The sequence below is a fragment of the Meriones unguiculatus genome, chromosome 2, assembly GCF_030254825.1.
Source record: "Meriones unguiculatus strain TT.TT164.6M chromosome 2, Bangor_MerUng_6.1, whole genome shotgun sequence".
Classification (NCBI taxonomy): Eukaryota; Metazoa; Chordata; class Mammalia; order Rodentia; family Muridae; genus Meriones; species Meriones unguiculatus.
In genome coordinates, this window is record NC_083350.1 from 74,189,067 (window position 1) to 74,215,817 (window position 26,751).

Here is a 26,751-nt window from a genome sequence, read left to right on the forward strand (position 1 = left end):
GATAACCCCTCACCATGTGCTCAACAACTATTTGTAGAAACTGGAGTAGCAGATAGCACTTTGAGCAGGTGCCGGAGAATTAATATAATTAGCAGTGATCATCAGCCCTTGGCTTTCCTTGCTCAAAAAACCATCATAATTTGAAGAGTATACTGCATTTATTCAACCCCGTGAATTGTAGCAATTTAACATATTTTAAAGTTTTGTATTCCTAAAGTACTCTAAACGAGATTTTCTTTTCAGAGACGGGAAAGAAAAAGTTCTCTGAAAGGCATTTAATTCTTAGTGGGAAAAATAATATTAACAAGAGCATTGTGTGCACGTCTGAATAACAATTTGTTCATTTTCTTCAAGAAATAGGATTTTTATATAAAATACATGTGTCGCACTGAATGACAAAATGATGGGTCTGTGCGGTTGGCTTCAAAACGAGACTGGCTTTTAAAAGTGTGCCAGTGGTGCCTTGATGATTTTGAATGGGGGAGGGAGATCCTGGCTCTCGGCACTTCCAAAGGTGACTTCTCCTGCTGTGTAGGGTTAGTGGTCAGGGCAGCCATTCAGGCTGACAGAACCCTGGGCTTCTGTGGCTTCTGTGATGGGGACAGGGACGTGGTTGACCTGAAGATTCTTCAGACAGCCAAAATATGAGTTCCATACAGGGAGCATGGGCATTTTCAATTTGTCTGAAAGAGGAAAGGAAGAGGCACTCGGTGGATAACTCATACCGTGAAACACACCGGGGGTGTTTAGAATATTATTAGAAGGAGCCAGAGCCCCGTGGGTCCGCCCACCTGGCCACCTCTGGCCCTCCTGCCTGCTGTGACACATCAGCAGCAAAGCGGCTTTTTGTCTCCAGAGAAGGAACTTCCTCCCCCCCCATCAATAGACAGTAACTCTCAACTCTGCTGCCTCTTATGGGTTATGAAAGGACTATAAAATTAACGAGCAGATCTTACTGTTTCCCACTTCTTTCATAAGATTTCCTGCACTCTGCCCAAAGGTTGCCCATAAGTCTCAGCATCTGCATTGATAGTCTGTAGCCTTTGGACAGGAACTCCACAAGGAGAGCAACAGAACCAAAAAATCTGAGCACAGGGGTCTTTCCTGAGACTGATACTCCAACCAAGGACTATGCATGGAGATAACCTAAGACCCCTGCACAGATGTAGCCCATGGCAGTTCAGTATCCAAGTGGGTTCCATTGTAATTGGAAGAGGGACTGTCTCTGACATGAACTGATTGGCCTGTTCTTTAATTACCTCCCCCTGAGGGGGAAGCAGCATTACCAGGCCACAGAAGAAGATAATGCAGCCACTCCTGATGAAACCTAATTGACTAGGGACAGAAGGAAGGAAAAGAAGATCTCCCCTATCAGTGGACTTGGGGAGGGCATGCATGCAGAGGGTGGAGGAAGGGAGGGATTGGGATGGGAGGAGGAAGGGAACCACAGGGGGGATACAAAGTGAATAAAGTGTAATTAATAAAGAATTAAAAAAATTAACGAGCAGACTATCAAAGGGACATAAAACAAGAGAACAAAAAGACCCCTTTCCAGGCAACATTTTAGTCTTTGAACATGGTTCTGTCTCAGCCTGCCCGAGTCACCCATTTGGACTCTACTGTCCACTCATGTCTGGGACCATGATTTTTCATCAGCCTTCCTGATTATTTATTTGCTGACACTGGCTCTGACTTAATGGAGCCTCTTAAGGGAATACTGTAAATGGCAGGCTTGGGAGCAGGGGGAGGCGGCAGTCCTGTGGCCTGCAGTACCCTGAGACACGTCCAGATGCCTCCCCACCCCACCGTACCCCCAGAGCTGCCCTTCTCTTCACTCATGCATTGGGTCCCCTTCACTGTGGATGAAGAAGAAAGTGTCAGGAGCTGCTGGGATATAACACGGGTGTGGAAGGGACAAGAACTACTCACGTGGGACACCTCCAATGTGCAGCGACCCTCGGGTATTGTTAGGGGGGAAGGAAAGCTGACCAGCGGTGTAGCTGTTGTCTGTGTCCAGTTCCAGGTGCAGGATGTGCTCTTTAATGGAGACTGCAAGAAGAGAAGCTGGTTAGGTCTGTCACCTGAGAAACGACTGTCTACCCACGCTCACGGGACCTTGTCTTTGCTTGAACTCATTCTCACTGTACCCTTAGGGGAAACTGTTTGCAGGCCCTTGGTCAGCCCTGGGTAGAAATTCAACTCACTACTCAGCAGCCAGGCTCGGTGCTCTGTAGATATTACTTAATCAAAATGAATCCAGGGGTTTGAGGAGATAGCGAAGTTGGTAAGATGCCTGCCTTGCAAATGTGAGGACCTGAGTTCAAGCCCTCAGACTTCCTAAAAACAAACAAACAAACAAAGGTGCTCTGTGCAGTGGTGGGCTCTGGCAATCCTAGCTCTGGAGAGGAAGGCAGGCAGATCCCTGGGGCTCGCCCGCCAGCCAGTGGAGACTATGAACGAGCTCCAGGCCAACAAGACCCTGTCTCAAAAACTGAGCTGGTTAGCACCTGAGAAATGAAAGCCAGGCTTGGCCTCTGGCCTCTACAGCATGTACACACACACACCTGAACACACCGAAAACAGACGCACACACAGTGAGTCTGCAGAGACGGTGTCATTACACTACCCACGGAGGAGACTCGCAGGGTTGAACAGAGGTGGCCCTAAGGAGGCAAAACCCACTCCAGGTCTCCTGGCTCCAAAAGCCATGCTCACATGGTCGGACCTCAGCTACTTTCTTAGAGGCCAGGGTCAGTCCCTACAAACTTTGACCCTCAATAAAATCTCCCTATCTCGATAACTGTATCTAACCAAAAGACAGCTAGCTTTCAAATCAGCCAAGAAAGGACTATTTTACAAAAAGGCAGTTTAGCTGGTACAGGTATTTCTACACTTGATCTTAGTCAAAAGGCCAAGAAAAGGTAAGTTTGTTTGTTTGTTTGTTTGTTTGTTTGTTACTTGTTCACTGGGTCTCATCCTGGTCTCAAGCTTGCTATGCATCTCAGGGCGACCTGAGACCTCTGCCCCCCCTCTGCCCCCCTCCCTCTGCCCCCTTCCCGGTGCTGTGCTCCCCAGTGCAGTGATCTGAGGTGTGCGCTGCCATGTTCACGGGGGTGGAACCAGGGCTCGGTGCCCGCTAGGCAAGCATTCTACCGACTGGGCTACCGCCCTAGCTTCAGGCTTGCTATCTCTACGCTAACGCCACAAGTTAAGACCAGAAGAACAGATTCCGAGGGGATTGCTCTCTTTCCACCGCTGCTCTGTGTAAACAGGTTGGATTGATATTTAATGATTATTAAAAAAATAACAATGATCCTTAAAAATCCAACAGTAAAACTGGATGCTCACTCTGGATCAGGTGCCGGCCACACGCTCAATACACACTCCTTCGTTTAATTTTCACAAACCCATATCGTTTTCATCTTCATTGTACAAGTGGGAAAACAGATGTAAGCAGGGTGTAAGTAACTTGTCCAGGTCTCAAGAATAAGGGATGGAACTTAAAGTGGCTTTCCTTTTTTAAAGTGTGTGTGTGTGTGTGTGTCTGTCTGTCTGTCTGCTGTGTCTGTGTGAGTACATGTCTGTGAGTGCAGAACCTGAGAAGGCAGAAGAGAACACAAATCCACCCGATTTAGAGTTACAAGTGGTTGTGATCCACCCAACGTGGGTGCTGGGAATCGCACTCAGGCCTCTCGAAGAGCAAGAAGTGCTCTCACCCACTAAGTCACCTCTCTACCCCCAGAAAGTTGGGTGTTTGTTGTTGTTCCCAAGGAATTCAGAACCACAACCTAAAGCACAATATTGTTACCAGCTTAAGGCAGTAATACACTGAAACAGCCTATCAGTTTCCTGGGCAGGGCTAGGCTGAAGAAAATCCTCCATACCCCAAACTCAGCACACCATGGGGAGCTGGAGGCAACAGCCATGAGACAATCTAAGCACAGTTGGGGTTGAAACGGATAAGAAAACTGGGGGTCCAGGAGGAGGGCTGGGTACAGTACCTGGGCCAGCCCAAACTTCCCAGTAGCTGGGCTGAGGATGCCTTTGAGGAGTTCACACACAGGTCAAAGGATTTTCCTGTGCAGACCAAAGGTTACCAGCATCATACCTGCCACTGAGTGCCACTGTCCGTCACACAGGGACTGCTTTGGTGTGATTGACGTCAAGGTCCCACCAGCCTCACTGTCCAGAGAGGCCGTGACCTGAAACACAAGGCGTTTGGCTGTTTCCTTCAGGGGGGCACATGGAGCCAGCCTTCCTCTGCCCGCTTCCCGGCACACAGGCAGCCCGGAAGCATGCTGGATGTTGTCCCTCGACTTGTGCCAGGTGAGCACACAGTGCCCAGAGTTTCCACAGAATTCTTCTCTCACACTCCTTCCAGGTAAACAAACCAAACCATGAACCCAGGTCCTGCCTCCAGTGGCCACAGCGATGGGCCTTCCTCATGCCTCCTCCGCCCTCAGAGGTTACTGACAAGCACCCACCATCCTCCTTAGTAGTTGGTAGGCAGCAGTGGCTTTGCTGACAAAGACGCCTGAAATTTGGAAGTCAAAAATGCTGGCGGAGGTCCATACAGCCAGTTAAATGCCCCAAATGCACGCACGGCAGGCGGAGGTCCATACAGCCAGTTAAATGCCCCAAACGCACGCACGGCAGAGGGCTGTCATCCGGGACACTAAGTGTGATAGGACGTGTGTGGGGTGCAGGCTCTTGGAACACCGTCGGCAGAATCCCACCCCACCCCCACTCTCCAGGTTGGGGACTTCTCCAGGATCTTCTAAGGGCTGAGTCAAAGTGACTAAAACGAGAAGGCTAAACTAAGTGTGTTTATAAATAATTTACATCTGATTTGCCTGTAACTATGAAGGGTAGGCCACTTGCAAGCAGGTTCTGAGCGAAACAATATCCCGGGAGTTATGGAGGTCACCAAGCCTTATTTTCTTTTCTTGGTTTTCCTTTCTGGAGTCGGTCACTAAAGCCCCTCCCTAAAGCCTTTCTCTGAAAAGCCAGCCACCATGTGCCCTCCACCCTCTCCCTCACCCCTACCCTCTACCACACAGGCAGCTGCTTCTTCCCTGACACGACTGGAGACTCGCACTGATTTGATGTCTACAGCTTCAGCGTAAGCATCTATGGGCAGTTGTTGGTTGCTGGGGACGGAGTGTCATTTCCGCCTGTGATACTGGAAGATACTGTAAATGACCCCCACCTACACGCCTGTGAGCAAAATCAGCTGAACTCACTGGTTCCCCCAAACCAAAAAGACAAAGTAGAAGTGGGGGGGATAGAGGGACCAAGAGAGAATCATGAGTAAATGTGATCTAAATTTATTATGCTCATACACAGAAGTGTCATAAGGAAACCCATTCTTGTGTATAATTATATGATGACAAAAACTTTAGAAACGGGGGCTGGGATCAGAAGTGTAACACTGAACTAGACTCCTTGCTAGAGTGTCAGAGACTGGGTTTGATTCCTGGAAATAGAAATAAAGCATTCTAGGAGTTGGGGTCATCTTATTGTCATCTGGGACAGAAAGCTAAATGAAAGAAAATGGTACAACATTCATCTTGGACTCAAGGCCTTAGCTGCAGACAGGATTCCCGGAAGAGTTTCATTTTAAAGACATATAACGTGCTTGTTGAAAATAGGATATTGACTCAGGCCTGTGAGTGATGGAAACGCAAGGCAGCAAAAGCATTATTGGAGGGAAGAATCCATGAAAAGACAAGGGAGAGATGGTGCAGGAGGCAGCAACCAGCTTAGCCACAGAGACCAGAGCACAGACATTGCAGAGAGAGAATGAAGGGTCCAGAGTGGATTTCACGGGCTCGGGTCCTAGGTGTGGATGGGACCTGATGTACACATGAAGGGCGGCATTAAGGAGGGCTATAAGCACCGGTGGGGTATGTGGCATTTCCTCTGATGTTGACAAAAGCCCCGGCACTGAGGTTGAGTCACATTCGTCTGCAGCGATGCTACCCTGAATACATCCAATCTTGTCTGACCTCAGAAGCTAAGCAAGGTCTGGCCTGGTCAGTGCCCAGCTGGTAGAATTATTATCTGTATTTTGTAGACACTGAAACCAGGCCTGAAGGAGTTGGAGCAGCTTCCCAGGACCCTTTAAATGGTGTCACCAGAACTCTGTTCAATTTGTTTGAGGTTTCCCATTTTAAGGATGAGGAAGAGAATATGATGACAATGATTGCTAATGAAAAACGGATAGTCTCTAAAATTAGGTCTCTATATAATGGATTCCACCTGTACCTTCAGACTTACTGAGTCTCTGTTAGCAGACTCTGGTTCCCTCTCCCCTCCCGTGTAAGCACCCTGCTACATACCTTTCCCGCCTCCATGTAAACACTCAAGTGCTGTCCAAATTGACTTCCGATGTGTATTAAGATCCCAGTGAGACTCCTCGGGCGAATGCTGAAAATAAGCTTAAGCTCTGGCACCAAGGACACAGAATTGGCTTCCAAAAGAAAGAAAAGGAAACAGTTAAAACACCATAATTCAGGGAAGAGGACAGAGTTATTCAGGCTTACAGACTTGAACTTGACCAACTGCTCCTTACCTAGGACCACATGGCCTCCTCCTTGGGAGAAGTAAATGCCTTTCTCCAGAGAGCCACCCAGGCAGGGAGACACCCCAAACCTCGCAGAGGGGGAGTCCAGGGGTTTTGAGTCCAACTGGAAGTTCCTCAGGCACCCCACAAAACTGTGTTGGGGAAGGCTCTGTAAGGAAGCAGAGGGTAGAAAGCCCATGGCGTGTAACTCCCAGAGAAGCTGAGGCAAAGGGCATGCAGCTTGGCAGAGGAAGGAGATTCTAGAAGATTCCTTCTTCCTGCTTCAGAGAGTGAGGGGGTCCTGACCGTTCCCCCTGGTTTCTTGTCGCAGTGTCCAGGCAGACCTGTAAACCAGAGGCCTGATGGGGCGTTAGAGTTTGAACGTGTCACTTAACCAAAAGCTGGGGGAGGGGGGACAGCTGGAAGTTGCTAGTCTGTGCTCAAATAGGAACCAGGAGGGTCAGCCTGACTCTGGTTCACGCAGACTAAGCTACAACATGGGGAAAATGCCACCTCACGGTTTCATATCTCACCATTCTTTGTAGGTGCAAACCTTTTCTTAGGGCTTTGTGAGCCAGCATGATAGCTTAATGCCAGGCAGCTGACTAACAAATGGGGCCAAAATAATAAGGTGCGAGGTACCCTCCTGTATTGTTAGGCTTGGTATACTACCAACAAACCAAAGAAGATACCGTGCACCTCACCAGTGGGTGTGCCCCCGACCACCTGAGGTGGGCCTCCAACAAGAGCTCCAGATCCGGACCCAGGACTCTGAGGGCTCACAGTGCCTTGTAGTATACAGCAGATGCTCACTGGGTGCACACGCCACCCCTGGCCCAGGGGAAGGAATGGCGTGCATTCGCCAAATTCTCAAGACATTCCTAAAGCCCTCTGTTTTTAAAGGTGATTTCAAGGGGGCCTGGTGACCTTAGAGATGCTCGTGATGCGGGTGCAAGTGTTAAGTGGCTGGCCAGCCCCCCTCACAAATCACTTTAATGATAGTTAATATTGTCACCTTGACGGGATCTAGAAAGACCTAACAGCTAAGCCGAGGGCATGTCTGAGGGGGGTTCTAGATGGGGTTAACGGAGATGGGAAAGTCACCCTAAATACAGGTGGCACCATCCCGCAGGCTGAGGGCTTCACCGAACAGAAACCCAGCTGCACTTCTCCATTCGTCTCTGCTCCTGGCTGTGACTGCAATGTGCGGGTTATCTCACACTCTCGCCACCAGCGGACTGTATCTTAGAACCCTCCCTTCCCTGAGTTGCTCTGTCAGGCATTTGTGTCATAGCAGCGAGACAGCACCTAACACAGTTTCCTCACACTTATCATGCTAGACAACAGAGTTCTGTGTCCAAAGCCAAGCGCAGACGACACAGGACACGCTGTGACCCGACACAGAGGCCCAGGGCTGGCTGTGGTTCGGCCGTTCTGCGCCACTGGATTGTAGATTCCTGCAGTTGGAGTCTCCGTTGTCCCAAAGGCCATGCCGGAAGCTTGCCTGCCTATGGCATTACTGGAAAGTTATACGCTCTTGAGGAAGCAGTGAGCTCACTGGTGGCATGCTCACCCAAGGGGGTACTGTGATCTTTGTCCTCCCGTCACTTTTTTGCTGCCTAGCCACCTGAAGGTGTATAGGTTTGTTCCCATTCAACATTCCCTGACGTGATATCCTGCCTTGCCACACAGGCCCAAAGGCAGCTGGGCCAAAGGACCAAGTCATAATAAAATCCATTGTTTTGTACATGAACTAAAAGTTCTTCAGCTAGAACACTGTAAATAGGTGCTGCTGTCTGTCCCAGGTGAGGGAGCTGGATGTGAGAGAACTTCTCCAGGTCAGAAGGATCCTAGCGTGGGCATGAAGGTCTTGCTTTGCATTTTTCATCTGGGGCTAGACATCCAGCCTAGGCACTCTCCCTGCCAAGTACATTGTCTTCTGCAAACAAACACACCTTTCCTTCTTCAAGCCTCTTTGGGGCTCTCCGATTAGAAAAGGGATCACCCTTCGCTTTGTGCTAATGCTAATCCTCTCGACTTCCTCGCAAGTGTCTTCTCTCCACAGGAGCAGGCACAGCGCAGGCTATCCAGCTACATTAATGATGCTGCTTCTTTTCCGTGTACTTATTTTTGTGGTTACTTGCTATTTATGATAAAGGACATTGGGTTTCCGTTTATAAAAGAAAAATAAAAGGCCCTTTAAAGTGCATTTCGGATCACCAGCAAGTTGATAGGCAACAATGCAGGAAGCACACGCTTTTGCTACTGTTCTTTTGCAAAAGTGGCAGAGGCTGCCAAAGCTTGTCCTTAATCTAAATTAAGGACTAAATGCCACTGTCCTTAATCTAAAACCTCTGCCTCAGGCTGCAGACACGGCTCAACGGCCAGGAGCACTGGCTGCTCTTCCAGCGGACCGGATTTAATTCCCAGTACCCACACAACCTCCTAACTGTCTACAACTCCAGTCCCTGGAGAATCTGATGCTCTCATCTGGCTTCCACAGGCACCAGGCACAGGTGCAGTGCATAGGCAGACATGTAAACAAAATACCCTCATGCATTAAATGATAAAGCAGCGTTACGCTTCACCAAGAATCAGTTTTTTTTCTAGTTTTACCTTTGACTTTCTTGACAGTGGTAACCCCAGGTAAACCTGTGCTTTGTGGCTGATGGTAGAATTTCCAGGCAGACTGACTTCCTGGGCCCTTAGCCCATCCACAACCAAGCGCACCTTTCCTCCACTTACTCCGAACACCACCTTTAGAATGAAGAAAAGAGTCAAAGGTTTACCTCTGTCAATTGGTGCCATCGTTTACTAGTAGTCATAGGAAACTTCTTTTAAAAAAGTTTTGCTACCCTTCAGTAGGCTTAAAAGAGGAGCAAGGTCTTTCCTCGATTATTATTGAGACCAGTGTGCGACTATGTCAGACACTGAACAGCTGAGATGGAAGCAGAGTTCAATAAACAGCTGCTTGAAAGTGGGTGAATCGACAGATACAGCAGAAATGTGAACAGAGGTGAACCACAGGTGAACAGACTGTGACAAAAGGTCCGAACAGTCTGCGCAGAGCTGAGAGGAGAGCAAGTCAGGGCAAGGCCCCTGGAGCAAGTAGAAAACAAATATTTTTGTGACGCAACTTGCAAGCATTCTTGCTGTACGTTTGAACCCTTGTCTGCTCTCACGGTGAACTTTCACTAAAGACTCCCAGTTCCGATGCCATCAGTAGAGGCTTAACGTCCCCAAACAACTCACTCACTGGCTCGCTTGCCCACTCACGCTCCCTCCCTCCTCTCTGTCTGCCCCTGCCCCTTGCCTAACCAGTGGGCCAAGTCACAGGAAGCAGCATTGTCGTCCTCCTTCCCTCTCACTCCACATACAACCTAACAGTGGTCCCTCTTGTTCATCCTTCAGGATAACATCCCACGAACAGAAGTTCTAGGTCAGTCTGGGTTACATAGTGACGTCAAGGACAGCCTGGGCTATCCAGTGAGATCCTACCGCCGCCCCCCCCCCCCCGCCACACACACACACACACACACACACACACATGCACACACAGCTAAGCCTGAAGGCACAGCTTGCTGATCTATCATAGCTATCTGGAGGCTGTGGTAGGAAGGCTACAGAATCAAGGTCAATGTAAGGAACTGAGAACCTGTAACTCAGCGGTAGAGTGCTTACCTGTTATCTATGAGGCCCTAGATTCAATTTTTAGCACCATTGTTAAATAATACATACATACATATATAATTACATACATGCATGCATACATACATACATACATACATACAGCCAGCCAGCCAGCCAGCAATATCCCAGATCCCTGCCACAACCTCTGTCCCACTCTTGGCCCTTATAACTTTGTGATCTGCTCACTGAGCTAAGTTCTGCTCCAGTCCCACGACTTCACGTGGTGGCTGCCCCCTCCAGAAGCCTTCTCCTGCCTCTCTTCACTAAAACAGTACCCTACACTGACTTTCCTGTGTTTAAAGTCAATCTAACATTTCCCTACAAGACTAGCATCTGACATTAGAGTCAGGATGGTTGTTTGCTTATATGCTCCAAGAGAGAATATAAATTTTTTTTAAAGATTTATTTATTATTTATACAGTAATCTGCCTGCAGGCCAGAAGAGGGAACCAGATCTCATTACAGATGGTAGTGAACCACCATATGGTTGCTGGGAATTGAACTCAGGACCTTTGGAAGAACAGCCAGTGCTCTTAACCTCTGAGCCATCTCTCCAGCTCCCGAGAATATAAATATTTGTTCAATATTGATGAATGGAACTTATCAGGTCACTTAGGTTTTCTGATTAACAGTTCCATCATTAGAAAAGCATGGCTTCCTTTTAACTTTATGGTATATGCCTTTAACTGAGGTGGCTTTAGGTGAGAGCTGGGATGCCAGAGATGTAGTGAGGGAAGGCTTTCTGCTTGTGCTTTGAGAAAGAATGCTAAATACAGACAAGGGGGAGAGAGGGAGGAAGGGAAAGAGAGAGAGCGAGAGAGAGAAGCTTGGAGGTCCAGAACTCGGTTCTGCAGAAGAGAAGGTGTCCAGTGTGCAGGGATGGGAACTAGGCTGGGGAACCATGCAGCCCAAGGAGTTGGGGCAAGGATCACAGAAACGATGGTTTAAGTCTACCTTGACATTCAGGCTGCCATCCACACATGGTGCGTGTGTGTGTGTGTGTGTGTGTGTGTGTGTGTGTGTGTGTGCGTGTGCGTGCGCGTGCGTACAGGTATGTGACAGTCTTTGTCCCAAGATGCTGGGCATTACATGCCTCTAACCACGGAGGATCTCCCTGTGCATATGCTGGGCTTCTGGCAATAATTCTGGACTCTTAATTTTGTCCACTGAGACACCAGCTGCAAGAGACTTCGGATCCCTTGTCTGAAATGCTTGGGACCATAAGTGTTACAGTCTCTTTTCTGATTTTGGAATGTTCATATATACATAATGAGATATCTTGGGATAGGACTCGAGTCTAAATACAAAATTCACCCATGTTTGATATACATATAGACAGAAAGAAATTCTCCATAATATTTTTAGTATTTTATAATCTATTACAAGAAGACAGGCATGAAAACTTCTATTTGAGGTACTGTGACTATGCTCAAAATGTTTGGGACTCTGGACCCTTCTGGATTTGGGATTATTTCAGGATGCTCGATTCACTGCCACACAGATCCAGCTCTCACCGTGTGCCACTTCCCATCTCGGTATCGCTCCTTGCTCCTGAGCCTCAGTTTCTTCCGGTCGGCCCCCACAGCAAAGACAAGACGTCCTTCTGAGATATAAAGAGTCATGAAGGAGTCCTTGGTGCCTGTGTAAAACACCAGACCTTTGGAGGATGTTGTCTGAATGTCCAAAGAAAACTGTGACCTGTGGATAAAGAAAGAGACAGGGAACAATAGCTGGGCATGCTGGCCTGTAAGCCGAGCTCTCAGAGCAGGGGCAGGGCCACTACAAGCATGTCATCAACCTGGGCTGACTAGAGGTTTTCAGGTACATAGCAGTTATATCTTCCTTCAAAAACCCCAAACCAGAACAAAAAATAAATAAAAAGGAAAGAAATGGGCAATGAAGGGAAACATGCTTTCATTTTCCTCCATCTCAGAAGAGGGTTGGGGTGAGCCCGCTCTCCAGAGACACAAGTGACTCCCAGAAGCCAGAGCATTTTCGCTGTTAATGTGTTAATGTACAGTTTCCTCACTATGTTGGGAGATTGCACAGATTTTTTTTTATGGAAAATTCAGCTAGTGGTATAAGTCCTAGATGTGGAAGGAACATGGTGGGACTTTAAAATCATCGTTAAAATTATGGTAGAATTCACATGACCTGAAATTTACCATCTTCACCACTCTTGAGTATGCAAGAGTGTTCAGGCTGAGTTAATGCATAACATCGCACAAAGCCATCTACAGAGCTCCTCTTCATGTGAAACACAAACCCCACCCTTCAGCCAATCGCTCTCTAGTCTTCCTTTGCTTAGTGTCTGGCTGACAGCCTTCTTCTGTCTCAACAGACATGACTGCTCTTGCTACCTCCTGCAAGTGGGACCACAGGCGATGCCTTGTCGTGACTGGCTGAGCTCTCTGACTAACACAAACTGCTTAAACTCAACAAAAGTGCTTCTTCCTATTTATGTACATTCACAGGGAGGGAAGTAGAAGGAGGAATGAGGGTGGGGTGGGGTGCAGCTTGAATAATGAGGATGTGACCTTGGCATTAGATGAGAATTTTTTTCTCTATGGGACATATTTAACACAAAGGCACAGGAGTACGGATTCATCTTCTCCTGTTGTCCCCACTTCTCTGACCCCCAGACCTCAACTCTCCTGGAAGAGGAATTATAAAATACTATGTAGCCGAGAATTGAGAGCTAGTATTAATTCATGTGATGGCTTCCTGCCATTCCCAAGTCAAGGTGAGCAAGCTTTGCTTTATCTGAAGATTCCTATGCATCCATCCATCAAACCATCTCAACTCGGGTAACGGCCCAACTAATAGTCACTGAGTGTTCGGTGTGCAGAAGGCACTGTGCTGGGTACTGGGGAGAGAGCCACGGGGTTTTGGTTCTTAGACTGTCTGTGGTGCATGGGACCACCAATAGGTTTGCTGAGCTACAACATGAAAAGGCAATAGAGAAGCAGGCATGTTTGTACGCAGTCCCGGGGTTCATGTCTAAGTACCCACTGGAGCACAGAGACCAGGTTTGTCTTGCCAGCAGCTATATGGGCAGGGCCTACCACAAAGTACATTTTCAACATATAGTGACTAAAGCGAGTTAAGGAGGAAATGAATAATTCAGAGGTAGACTCTGCATGCGGAAGGCAATATCATACTGTTAATTCTTTGCTTTCCAACATTGCAAGGCTAAGATGCAGATTTGCTCGTCAGATGAGCAGGTTTCCTAGAGGGCAACGTTTTTCAAGATGAAGAGGAACCCGTATTTGTTAAATGAAGTCTTCCAGATGGCCCACGGCTCCATGTTTCTCCTGACGTGTCTGATTGCCTGTGCCAACTTAAAAAAACACTGGGATGCACTCCAGGGCACACAGCACTTTGCATACGTGGGCTCGGTGATCGGACCTGACATTTGCTTTCCAGAACTGTTTCTTAAGGCAATCTTCTTGCAGAAAAGACTAACTAACATTTCAAAAAGGCAGCAGTATTCACATCTGAGGATATGGCAACACAGCTTTGACTCCTTATTGCTGGAGAAATGGGGTGTGGGGCAGGGGAGAAGCTCAAGAGTACATTTATATATTCACTGAAGGGTTAAAGTGATGGCACCAGCTTTTTGGGATGGCGAAAACATAGCTAGAAAGCAAATCAGAATGAGCGCAACACACACCAGAGCTAACAACTTCCCGAAGACACAGATGTTAAAACATTTGGGACTGGGATAGCTTACAATTGCGTGTACTAATTTGGCAGTTAATCTTGACTGTCAGCTTTGACAGGAGTTAGAATCACATAGGAGACATACCCTGTAGCATGTTGGTGAAAGCATCTTCCAGAGAGGTTTAGCTAAGGAGGAAGATCTGTTCCAAATAAAGGACCTTCCCCCCTCCCCCTCACGGGCTGGGATCCCTGATTAAGAGCAAAGGAGAAAGCGAGCTAAACACAGGCCGCCATCTCTCTGCTTCCTGGCTGTGAATGTATAGTCCTGCTGCTTTCTCTGTCAGAATGTACTGTACCCTCAGGCCGTGAGTCAGACGACCCCGTCCTTCTTAAGCTGTTCTTGTCACAGGGGTGAGTACTGTAATGACTGGCTTTCTGCCCCCTTCCTCCCACTCTACCTTTGTGAATGTTACCTGGAGCATGCGTCAGGGTTGACTCACGGGCAGGCAGATAAGTCAGCATGCTGAATGCGCCAAGGGAGAAGACGCTGGGGCAGGGGCTGGGGAAGAAGCTGCGGTGGGAAGGGGCTGGGGGAGGCCGGGACAGGGCAGACAGGCCAGCAGATGCGGAGGCTGTTCCTTTGAGATGCGTGAGAGTTGTCACTGAGGTCAGCTTGGCCAAGAGAGCAGAGCTACACAATGGGGCATCCCTTCCCAGAAGCAATGGCGTCATTAGGAGAACTGGCTCAAGGACACCCCTGCTCCCCGCTTTGGCCTTCTACAAACCAGTTTCAGCAAATGAGTGGTTCTGAGACTTTCCGTGGGGGTCACTGGAGCCCTAACCACTTGCTCAGGCTCCCCTCCGGATCTGTCATAGCTTTGAGTCATCCTGTGGCTAACTGAGTGGACTTCCAAGGCCAGCTTCTTTCAAACTATTAACCGGATCCCATTGTCCGGAAACCAGCAGTAACCCCTTTAGACCAACAAGAAAATGGAGGCTAGGGAGAGATGTAACCGTTCGCTAAAATGGGAGGCCGACCCGGAAGCGCAGACCTAACAAGGACACACTGTACACGGAGGCCTGCTACAGGGGCACAGGGAAGTCCCCAGCTGCCGCCTTCCTGGATCTGCCCAGTGTAGCAGGCATACCAGAACAAGACACTCGGACCCAACACTGACTCTTTGGAGGTGAACTCCGCTCAGGGCCCTGCAGAACTGCGCTGCAGCCTGAAGCCCACTGCGGACTGCACAGGTGGCTCCACCCTGGCCTCAGGCTTTCCTGGCCTTCTGCCCCTCCCCACCGCCTTTCACCTGCCTTCCCACACTAAACCTCCTGCCTGCCCAGACCCATCCTGGCCCCCATCTCACAGAGAGGCTGAACCGGCACACGACAGCAGAGAGCCAGAGTTCAAGATGGTCTTTCCCCTGCTTAAAATATGAAAGTCTGAAGAAGCGCTTGGCAGCCTTCCCTTCATGACTCCCTCAAGGAAAGCACCTGAAAAGGGTGGACCTTGCTTTCCTCCTTTCTTCCCAACATCCTTAGCATTTCCGCTCAGCTCAGCCCCGCCTCCCTGACAAGGATGCAACTTGTTACCATAAAAAAAACAAAAACAAAAAAACAAAAAACAATAAAAACCAAAGGTCTGAAAGCATTCTCTAGGAACGTTCTATCTGGCACCAAGGCTTCCTAAGAGAATAATTCTCATTTGGTACAGAACACAGAAGAAGAAAGGTGATTTATCACATAATAGCGAGTAGCTTCGGGGGTGGGATGTCGGCCTTATTTTTAGAATGGCGTCAATTCTCAGCTGGAGCTGAGCTGATTGTTTGGGCCCTGGGCAGCTGTGGCAGCAGCAGCGGGCACATTTCCATTCCAGCTGTGCAGGGAGAGCAGAGCACGTGAGGGGCCCCACACCCCTGTCTTATCCAGACTACTGGCTCCAGAAAACTGACAGTGCCTCCTTCGTGAGCCTGGTGTCATGGGATTCAACAGCCTCGGGAGAGCAGGCAATGAATGGGACAAGAACGTATTTTTGAAAAAGAGAAGGAGAAATACCTAGATTTCAGCAACTCCTGGGGCAGCTTGAATAGCAGGTGGCTAGTGGGACTGTCCCCGAACTGGAGGGCTCCGTGAGTGGCCTTGACACTGAGAGGTGACAGGCAGGACTTCCCGTCTTGCCAAGCCTCCATGCTCCTGGGGGCCTGAGGCGCATCCTGCAGCAGCTGTGAGAGAAGAGAGAGGGAATGAGGACCCGGTGGAGGGTGGTGGAAGGGGCGCGGATGCTGGTCTGGCCCAAGAGCTAAGTTTTCATTCTGGAGTCTAGGAGATGAAATCAGCAGAGAAATAAAAGACTTGGCAAATAGCCCCAACAGGATGAGACAGCCCCCCCCGCCCGTGTGCCTCCTCCTGGTGTGGAAAGAAAAGAGAAGGTAAAAACTTATTCTTAGCTTTGCCTGAAGACCCACCAAGTTCCATTCAGTGTCCCTATGTGGCTGTGATTTGGGATCCTTTTGCCTCCAAGAATATATGAATAGGGTTGGAAGACATAGCTTTGGAGAGTCCAAACAGTCCCTCTTCTCTTCCTTTTCGGGGAGAACACATTGTACAGGTCTAGCCTTTTTAGAGGCCCTGCTGCACGTGGAACCTGCAGGGATGTAGAACTCCACCCTATAGCAGGCCATCAGAAGAGCCAAAGTCTCAGCAGGCCACAGCCGGCATGAGGCATCCACAGGCAGAGTACCACAGAGCCAAAAGCCTGTCACCTCCCCCTCCCAGGCAACTTTCTTGGGCTTTTGCAAGCAGGGCAAATGAAAGACTGAACGAAGGGACAGAAGGGTGAGGGTACCGGATCTGGCCTCACTACAATCAGCATTTCTCTGGAGACTGCAAAAATTGTCAAATTTTTATCAAGACACAAAATAAACATTGAAGAGAGAGAGAATCGCTTTGTCATAGTTTTAGCGTATGTGTGTACATGTTTGTGTACACAGGAGCATGTGTGAGCATGTGGAAGTCAGGGTCACTATCAGGTGCCTCCCTCTATTGCTCTCTACCTTAGTTTTCGAGCCAGGGTCTCTCCTGGCTGGCCAGTGAATTCCAAGGCTCTTCGCTTCCTCACTGCTGGTATTACAGAGGTGCGCTACCGTGCCCTGCTTTCTTCATGGTGCTGGGACTCTGAATTCAAGTCCTCATGCTTGCGTTTCACTGTACGGACCTCCTGACTGAAACACCTCCCTGGCCCTGGCCCTGTCATTTTGGTATCCATCAACTGCCGAAGATCCACTGACCACCAGAGACTGGGTGATGTCCCACCTCCCTTTCCCATCACCTCTCTCTAGGTGGAATCAGGGCAAGTAAGACCCAAGGCAAACCTTTGACACTTACCTGATTGACATTGAAAATCCTGGCTTTGTTAAGTGCCTTGGGGCCTTTAAATAGCATAAGAAAAGGTGGTTTGTTTAAACTGCAGCCTCCCAGGGATGCATCCCTCTTGGTAGATTTACTGACCAAGTCCAAGACTTCTGGACTTTGTGAAAACCTGGAATGAGGGCAAAATGAAAGCTAAGAGCAAACCCTCTCCTAGGGGGAGACCCACCAGCAGGCAGACAGAGCTTGTAGCAAGGAACATTCTTACTGTAGTGATTCCTACACAAACTTTCACCTGTGCAAGTCACAACTGCAAGATGGAAGGGCTTCCTGAAACTTCCATGGACTTGAAAAATGGCAGGGCTGGAATACTAGGTTTGTTTTTTTTTCTTTCTTTGAAATGGGTATCGTAAAGGAATGTGGAAGTCAAATATGCAGAGAGGGAAGTGACAGGTATGGGACAGCATAGGAATGATGGTGAACACCAGGATGCCACAGAGTTACAAATATGGCAGTTAAACATGCCCCTGTCTTCTCCATTCCTCCCACACCCTGCTCCAGCCAAAGGCCACATGCTCAAGGGAGCTGCTTTCTCAACTTTGGGCAGGACTGGGAGCTGCGGGCCTCATCCTGGCCTGGAGGTTCAGGCCTGATGGGTGGTGTGAGGGAAGATGGGGGACATGTGGGCAGGGTGCAGGTTCCAGCTTAGGCTTCCTAGCCAGAGCCAGGACCTCCCTCTGCTCCAAGTTTTCTGAATTAGAGATACCATTTAAAGCCTGTATGAGCGGAATCCTGAGCTCCACTCTCCTGAAAGTCATTTTCAGCACTGTGTGAGTGGGTCTCCCCGGCACTGCACAGACCCTGGAAATCCCTTCGCCTTGATAGCGACAGAGAGCTGATCCAATCAAACTGCACCCTCGATTAAAATGAAACCAAACTGTGAATGTTTTTTTCAAGGGCCATGATTGGGAAGTTAATTTTCATTTAGATCTCTTCCAAGCTGTAAGCTGTTAGGAGTTTTGGCTTGTAGGTTTTTAACATGCTCTGGAGATACGTGGAATGAGAGCCTTTGGACAGAGCCCTAACAAATCGAATCCAGGCCCTGGATAAGTGTGACCCTGCAGGTGGGTAGGCTCTTCTCGCTAACCTCAGGAAAAAGATCCCCACCTCTGGACAAAAACATTGCTGATGCAACCCTCAAAGTAACCGCCTCCCAGGCGGAGAGACTGCTGGGCGTTGGAGAAGCTGGGCAGCCTCTGGTTCCTTCTCAGAGCCTGGTCGTCGATGAGAAGGCGGAGGCTGAAAACAGACAGAAGCAAGGCAGGGTGAGACCACTAGCCAAAACCACATGGAAACAGCAACAAAACCCCCAAACACTCTCTGGGGGGACAATCTAATGTCTGACTCAAATTTGCCACCCAACAGAGGAGTCAAATCAGATGTATTTTTCAAAATACAAAATATTTTCACATAGTTTTACACGTAACACTTTAGTTAACTAAATATATGGACTGAAAGTTTACATCACACATATCTGCTCAAGCAATTTTTAAAAAAGGGCTTATTTAGCCAGGTATGGTGGTGCACGCCTTGATTCCCAGCACTCGGGGAGTCAGAGACAGGTGGATCTTTGTGAGTTCGAGGCCACCCTGGTCTACAAAGTAAGTTCCAGGACAGACAGGGCTATACAGAGAAACCCTGTCTTGAAAAACAAAAGGGGGGGGCTTATTTATTTTTAGCACTTGTGTTATGCCTTGTCTGAATGTACATCTGCTCCTATGTGTGCCCAGTGTCTGAGGAGACAGAAGGCCCCTGGAGGTGGAGTGAAGAAAGGTTGTGAGCCACCATGTAGGTGCTAGGAATCGAACCTGGGTCCTCTGAAAGAGAAGCCCCGTGCTCTTTAACCACTGAACCTCTCTCTAGCTTGCTCCTCAATGAATTTTTGCAACAGGAATGTACCAATACCATTCACAGAAAGACACCAAATGGCCTGGTACCCCAGGAACCTCTCTTTGTGTTAATTGTACTTCCTAGCTTCCCTCCCTCTCCAAGAATAAAAACCATCCCGAATTCTGATTTCTTTTTAAACTCGTGGGCACAGAATCCCATGGGAGCACTCCTCTGTGGGCTGTCTCCTTGCGACACTTTTGAAGGTTCGTCCACACCATCCCATGTGAAGGTTTATGGTGGTACCTTCCATATTTAGGGTGGGTAGACCATTCTGAATTCGCATCTACCCACATACATCTGACTGTATGTTTTGATCAGGACAGAATTAGGGAAAGGCGAACACGTGATGGCCAGCTAGCGTCAGCAGCAGGAACACACACCGTGCAAAGCTGTACTGGAGAGCGCTGTTGAACTAAACACGCTCTGGCAGCTGGCGCAGCCCACTCACCCTGAGGTGTCGCTTATCACAGACACGTGATGCAGTAAGCCATCCATGTAGGTCTGTGGGGACTTGAAAATGGGGCCACTGCTGTCCCTAGTGCTCAGCTCAACGTGGCCGTCGTCCAGGCTGACCTGCAGGCTACTCGTCTGAAACGACCCCAGAATACGCCATCAGCAGTTAATTTGCATTTAGAGATGACAGATGACCAAAAGTAGGCATCAAGCAGCCAGGGCACCGTGACTCAAATGTTTTGACCTCGACATTTTGATCAAAAGATGATTTTTAAACAGCTTGGCTCCTTGTTTATGAATATAAAAATGTTACGCAAATTATTTCAACATTGATGAATTTGTCAGTCTTTTTCTAGATCTTCTTTCATTAGACTCGTTTAATTTTCTAACCAGCTGTATGGAACATTTAAATCACATCTAATTTTTCTCTGTTTTTACTCTCATTTTGATAAAGTTGTTTCTGTGAGAATTCATTCTCTTCTACAAAAAATTTTACAGCCGAGAGTTGATTCATCATCACTCAGGCTTTTTTCCCCTATGCAAGGTTACAACAATGACTTCTTTTCTAACTTTCATGAATGTTTGATCTTCTGGTCATTATTTCTAGGAAGCCCAATTTTCCATGTCAAGCTGTGCTCACCCGAATGCTGGCAGGATGACCAACTCTGTCCACGAGTAACTTAAAACCCATCGTTAGAACGGTTGTCATTTTGGTTTCATCCAGTTTCATCTATCCAGTCTGATTTCTCAAGTTTTCCATACGTGGCTTCTCCATGATCTTTTCCTCTACAGCAATCTGCCCAGTGCCTGGGTACAGCCAGCTTCAGCTGCGACTGAGCGGGACTGACTGTGTCCCTAACTAACACTTTATAAACTTGAGAGCAATGTCCCCAAGACAGTCCTAGAACCCCTCCGCTGCACTGAGTTGCTCTAACTTATTGCTCATCTAATCCTTACACGTGCTTTTGATCACTCTGTGGACTCACTGCACTTACATGTGACAGAGGAAACAAGGATTAGGAATTAGAAGTGCTAGGTCAGGGCTGGCGTCATGGCTCAGTCAATACAGTGCTTGCCCCACAAGGACAAGGACCTGACCCAGAACCAACATAGAAAAAGCTGGGTGTGCTGGAGTGTGCTCAGAACCGAAAGCCGGAGAGGCAGAAACAGGATCTCCAGGGCTTGTTGGCCAGCTAGCTTACTTGGCGAGCCCAGGCTGGTGACGATCCTGAGGAATGCCACATGGAGTGTCCTTATTACACACATTCACCCGCACATACATGACCACAAAAACACACGCACACACAGATACATACACAGACAGACAGAGAGAAGGAGAGAGAATATACAAAGACTGGTAAGCAAGATGCCAAAGGCAAGAGACATTCCTAACATAGCATAGCCACAGAGCCAGGCACTGCCAGCCCTAACGAAACAAATCAAAAACCTTATTTATTTAAAGGTCCAATTCTTCCAGTTGGTGGGTTTCTAGGCTGACTCTTACTTCCCTGGGGCTACAGAGACCATCTTCCTGTAGACATCTCCATCTCCCAGTCTCTCTCACTCTTGTTCTCATTCTCTCTTGCTCTCTGTGTGTTTCCCTTTCACACATGCCTGTGTGGTGAGTGCACGTGTGTGTGCAGGCGCAGGGGACTTTCAGGTGTCTTCCTTGATTGCTCTCTGCCTTACACACGCAGACAAAGTCTTAGTGAACCTGGAGCTCGCCATTTTGGCCGTTCTATTTCAGAAGACTGAGCCGCAGGCTGCTAGGGGCGTGTCCATCTGCCTCCCTTGGGCCGCCATGCCCACCCAGTGTTCACGAGGCATCGGAGCTCCAAACGCCAGTCCTCAGGTTTCATCGTAAGACGTTTACTTGCCAAGCTGTCTTCCCAGAAGCAAGAGAGAATCCCCGTGGCTCTCCTGCACGTGAAAAGAGCCCAGGACCTGGCTTCCTCTACTTCTCCTGGGATAAGTGTTTCCTGAGGAGTCATAAAGGAATCTGAGGAACCTTCTTTTGAAGATGTAATCGAGAGGAAATAGTAAGGATAAACCTTAATCTTTCCCTAAACCACATTATTACTTATACCTGTTATAATTCATTTTTACATATATCCATAAGGAATGGAAATGATTGCTCAATACACACAGATAGAGCCCTATAGTTCATTATACACCATCTAGCCAGATTTCTTTCAGGATCTGCTCAGGGTGGAGAATTACTCGTGCCAGAACTGTGATGGCAGAAAAAAAAAAAAAAAAAAAAAGCCCAACTCCTCTACCTTCAAACTCACCCTGCTGCTTTTGGCAGAATGCTTGGTGCCAGGCTTTCATCTTACCATGAGCACACTGCCTCTGCCTCTTACCCGCGTCTGATGATGGAGCAGTGTCCCACTGGGCTCAAAGGTCTGAAACCCAAAGGAGAGCTGGAAGCGGTCAGGCAAGGGCACGTCCAGGTTTGTAAAACTCATCTGTCCTCCGCTGGAGAATGAGGCCGTTCGCACGAGCTGAAACCAAACATGGAAATGGCTGGCATTATGATAGCTTCCTGGATGCCCAGATGCGGGTGGTCTGGCTACATCGCTTCCCTGGAGAGGACGAAGACCACTCGTGCGGTTCAGACAGGCTCCCGCCTCAGTGTGCCACACAGCCAGTCGCCAGCCATCTGGTGCGTGTGGCTGGCTACCTTCTCTACAGATTCAGCGCATGAGCAGTGCACGAGGCCCACTCACGGCAGCACCATGGCTCTCTGGGATGCTGTCTGTCCCGTGGTCCCCAATGCTGCGCTTACCTTCCAGTCTTCAGAGCACTTTTTGGTCACACCCACGGTGTCGTTCAGCCTGACCACACCACTGGTTTTCTTCAGGTTCCTCATGCAGCCTTGGAAAGCAGGTGTGGAGATGTTAAACCTGACGAGAGGATGCAGAAAAGAGGAGTTGTCAGACTGGGCTCCCCAGAAATGCTGGCTTTCTGGCATTGGGCAATGAGTGAGCTGGAAACTGCAGGTGTTAGAGAAACACACACTCAGAAATTCAGGAGCCAGCAACGTGCTAAAAACCTTTAGGCTCGATTTTGCCATTCACCCTGCGAACTCAAACACATACACACAAAAGTGACTTTCTAGTTCTATTAAATTTTGGAAAACGTGGCTGATTTAATCAATGCCAACTTGACACCAGGGGTTCGAATCTAGGCGCTGCCTCCCAGCCACGCCACACGAGCACGTGGTTGTGATGAGGATTAGATCCACAAATGCTCAGGAAGCTGGGGCTGATGGAGGACGAGAAGATGACCACGCAGGTGTGGCGAGAGGTTCAGTAGTGGGTGAGGCTGCAGCCTGGGGATTGGGCTGTCTGGGATCAAGTTCTGTGCCTGCTTGACCAAAAAAAACTTTACTTCTCTGTGCGTCTGTAAGAGAAAATGAAAAGCCTGCCATTCTGCTTCAGGGCTCTGTCATGGGTGAGCTTAACATGTGTAATGCACTCAATGGCTCGTAGGGCACACTGAGGGCTCACTGCAAGGCAGCGGGGCTAGCTATATTCTATCTGGCAACAGCACGACTTCCCCTACATACTACTACCCCCCCTACGTTACTACTCTATTATTATTATTGTTGTTGTTGTTGTTATTACTACTACTACTCCTCTAGCAATTTCGTCTGGCTGTGTGCTGCAAGCCTAGATGCGTGTACACAGGCCTGTGGGTATGGACTTGTACGCGTGTGTGCACTGAGGCCAGAGCTAACAATGGCTGCCTCCCTCTACGGCTCTCCACCTTACTTTCTGAGACAAGGTCTCTTACTGAACGGAGCTCAGTAACTTAGCTAACCTGGCTGGCCAGGAAGTCTGAGGGCCCCTCTTGCCTCTGCCGTCTAGAACTAGGTTTACAAGCACCTACTACCACGCCAGGCTTTGTAATACGGTGCCAGAGACCTGAACTCAGGTTCTCACCCTCGTTCGCTGACTGCTTCATGGATGACCCAGCTCGCCGGCCCTACACAAGCAGTGTCTGCAGCAGACCTTCCTGGTGGTGCCCTGACCTTCCCATTTGAGTTGACTTCCTGACCTGTTTGAAGCTGGATTCATGTAAAGTATTAATACACACAGACTGACTGAGGTCCAGGCAAATATTAATGTTTCTTAATCAAATGATGTATTAAGAAAATCCAATGCTGATTTCATCATAAATCCCTAAGGTAGCTCCATTCATCTAAATGGAAAGGTGTCTGCTTCTGTTCCAGTCCAATTCATTATAATTAGCAGATCTATGAGAAATACGCATAAAATTAAATTTCATTAAAGGAAAAGCAAATCCTTTTTGGCATTGTGGCTTAATTTTATAAAGGCAGCTTTCCCCTTGGGAAAGGAGGGACGTTTGTGTGAATTTCTGGAGCTGGCATCCTTACGATATGTTTATACCCATTCTCTTGGGCCATCTGAGGGCCTAGACTTCCACATTTCTTCCAGGATTCAAGGTCTTACTGAACGGTCTTACTGAGCACACTTGCTAGAGGAACCTGATTCTGTTGGCCAGGTGCTGTCCGGTGACCTCCTGCATGGGAATGGACATGCAGCACTCTGGCCCATCTGCCCATAGAAGCTTATGCAGCTCCCCAGCTAGAGCCCGAAGATGGGAGGGAACAGGAAGGGTACAATGTGATGCTGAGGCCAGTGCTCGTCCATTCCCTGCTCGCTGGCACATTTCCTGTGGTCTTTGTTTTCACCTTCTATGATTACACTCAAATCTCAAGACAAAACGTCCTGTTTGGTGTCAGGCCCTCTGGCCTTATCAGACAGGACTTATAGATAGAGAGAGATAGAGATAGAGAGAGATGGATGGATAGATAGATAGATAGATAGATAGGAGGACTACCCATGGACTCCGCAGAGCAAAGCTGACTGATGTTACCATGGCTCCACTCTGCCTCACTCCTGTCAAGTGTGAGCTCTCTGGCTTTCCTCAGGGGCCTTCCACTAAGCTGGGTCCTTGGGCAGAGCTGTGTGGCTCCCCCCCCCCCGCCACCACAGATTCTTGCTGAGGTCCTCTAAAAGCCACTCCACCTCAGTGACCCACATCGGGGGACAGTTGCAGGAGCTCACTGGAAGGCCACATGGATAAGACAGGACAGAAACATAAATATCGCTTAGCATTTTATTTCTGGAAAAACAAAAGGGCAGGTAAATATTTTCGTGGCCTTCTATCCCCTTCATTTATTTGTCTGTTCTTGTGATTTTTAATTAAAACAAGAAAAAAAAGTATAAACTTATCTAGAAAAGGCGGTAGCCTCTTGTTTGGAAGTATACATCAGACTACCAAGAAAACAGTCATACACATACTCTCTTTCCCACTCCCTCTCCCCTCCCCATGCGTATGTTCTTATTCTGTCCCTGTCCATGAACTTCTTTAATGTCAAAGCAATAGCCTCATCTGCTTTCCTCGGCATCGTCACCCAACTGGATGCTTCCGAGAGTGACAAGGAGGGACCACGGAGGCAACGCACACTTGATCTGATTTCCCCCCATTTTGGACTGCCTGTCCCATTATTCAGATCTTTTCAATCCGTTTTTTCTTTTATGACTACATTATTAGTACTGCAAAGTTAATATTAACATTTAATTAATATTAGACAAAGGAGACTTTTTGATTGGCAGCAATCACTGCCAGCATGAGAGGTGAGCCGCTTTAAGAAGAAGGCAGCACATGGGGTTGGCGCGACAGCTCAGCGGTAAGGGCCCTTGCTGGGTAGCCTGACAACCAGGACACACGGGGGAGGGAGGAAGGAAAGAACAGACCCTTACCAGTGGTCCCCTGCCCCTCGCAAGCATTCAGTGGCTCCCCCCCCAAATAAAAACCCTGTAGCGTCTTCTTACCTTTCTCTGATTGCAATCGGAATTCCTCCCAAATAATACGTGCCGAAATCAAATATTTCCCCTTCGATTCTTATATTATGGTCATTCATATTTATCAACATGCGTTTCTGTGCTTTTCCAATTGTGATTGAAATCTGAAATAGATGGGAAATGAACCTTCAAGCAACTAGACGAAATCCTATTTGTAGTGGCTGAGTCACTGTGGTTTTGCTTTCCTTTGGATTCTTTACATATGTGGTATAAGGCGGCCCAGTAGCAGTGTGCGGTAAAAATTCGATACTAAAACATGCCCATGCAATGCGAGTGTGTGTACGCACAGGTTCATGTTTCTGCATGTTCATCCACGGGTGTTCACATGTGTCCATGTGTGTGCAGAGGCCAGGAAACAACTGTAGGTGCTGTTCCTTGGACGCGGGTCACCTTTGATTTGAGACGGGGTCTTTCACTGGCTGACGCTTGCCGCTTAGTCTGGCCTGCTGGCCCACGAGCACCAGGGACCTGCCTGCCTTCGTCCCAGTGCTGGAACGACAGGCCCAACACACCCAGTTTTCTCTGCTTGGCTTCTGAGAGGCTCCTCACACAGCCTGAGTCATCTCGCCAAGCTACTGAGATGGCTTGCTACCCCGTAAGGACCGCAGCAGCACTAGGAAGGCTGAAAATCCTGGCCTAAAACATTTTAGTAGACATGGTCTCATTTTGATAGAAATGTTCTCACTTGAAATTTATCATGGTTTACACAATTTATGTATTATATATACATAAATTTACATATTTACACACACAGAAATATATTATCTCATGCCTACATGTTCAAAAATTTAAAGGACACATTCCTCAGTTAATTAGTTTATCTTGTAACAGGTTTTTGTGGCATTTTGCCTGTTTTTGTTTTGGGGAGCACTAATTTATTTTAAAGGTTCACTGACTTGTAAAAATTCAAATGAACAGACTCCAAGGACATACCAAATGGTCTTTCCCGTCGTTGATGGTGTTTTGAATTCCTTTCTCTTTGGGTGGCTCTGAATTCAGTTTGTATCTCACCATGAGATTGCCGTCTTCTATAATCAGGGATATGAAGTTGTCCTGGAGTACGGAAAAGGCAGATTACCAGAAGTCCTGGCTGAAGAACAGAAAAGTTTCTGGCTCCCCAGTGGTTCTGGATCCACTTGGTGCCGTCAGCTTCAGGTGCCTCCTGGA

At 48.2% G+C, this 26,751-nt stretch overlaps 1 protein-coding gene across 2 annotated transcripts in view; it reads right to left on the reverse strand.

Moving 5' to 3' along the window:
- Positions 1-260: 260 nt before the first annotated feature.
- Lama3 (laminin subunit alpha 3) overlaps positions 261-26,751 on the reverse strand; it is a 207,665-nt gene continuing 181,174 nt past the window's right edge. For both annotated transcript variants that reach the window (XM_021645417.2, XM_021645416.2), the window contains 15 exons: positions 26,518-26,637; positions 25,555-25,688; positions 22,476-22,593; positions 22,051-22,191; positions 19,683-19,822; positions 18,452-18,583; positions 17,303-17,456; positions 15,974-16,140; positions 11,770-11,953; positions 9,182-9,322; positions 6,575-6,734; positions 6,342-6,472; positions 4,109-4,202; positions 1,930-2,049; positions 261-683 (listed from right to left, as the gene is read on the reverse strand). In XM_021645417.2, the coding sequence (XP_021501092.2) occupies positions 538-683; positions 1,930-2,049; positions 4,109-4,202; positions 6,342-6,472; positions 6,575-6,734; positions 9,182-9,322; positions 11,770-11,953; positions 15,974-16,140; positions 17,303-17,456; positions 18,452-18,583; positions 19,683-19,822; positions 22,051-22,191; positions 22,476-22,593; positions 25,555-25,688; positions 26,518-26,637 (2,082 nt within the window). In that variant the 3' untranslated portion in view covers positions 261-537. The remainder of the gene's footprint in view (positions 684-1,929; positions 2,050-4,108; positions 4,203-6,341; positions 6,473-6,574; positions 6,735-9,181; positions 9,323-11,769; positions 11,954-15,973; positions 16,141-17,302; positions 17,457-18,451; positions 18,584-19,682; positions 19,823-22,050; positions 22,192-22,475; positions 22,594-25,554; positions 25,689-26,517; positions 26,638-26,751) is intronic.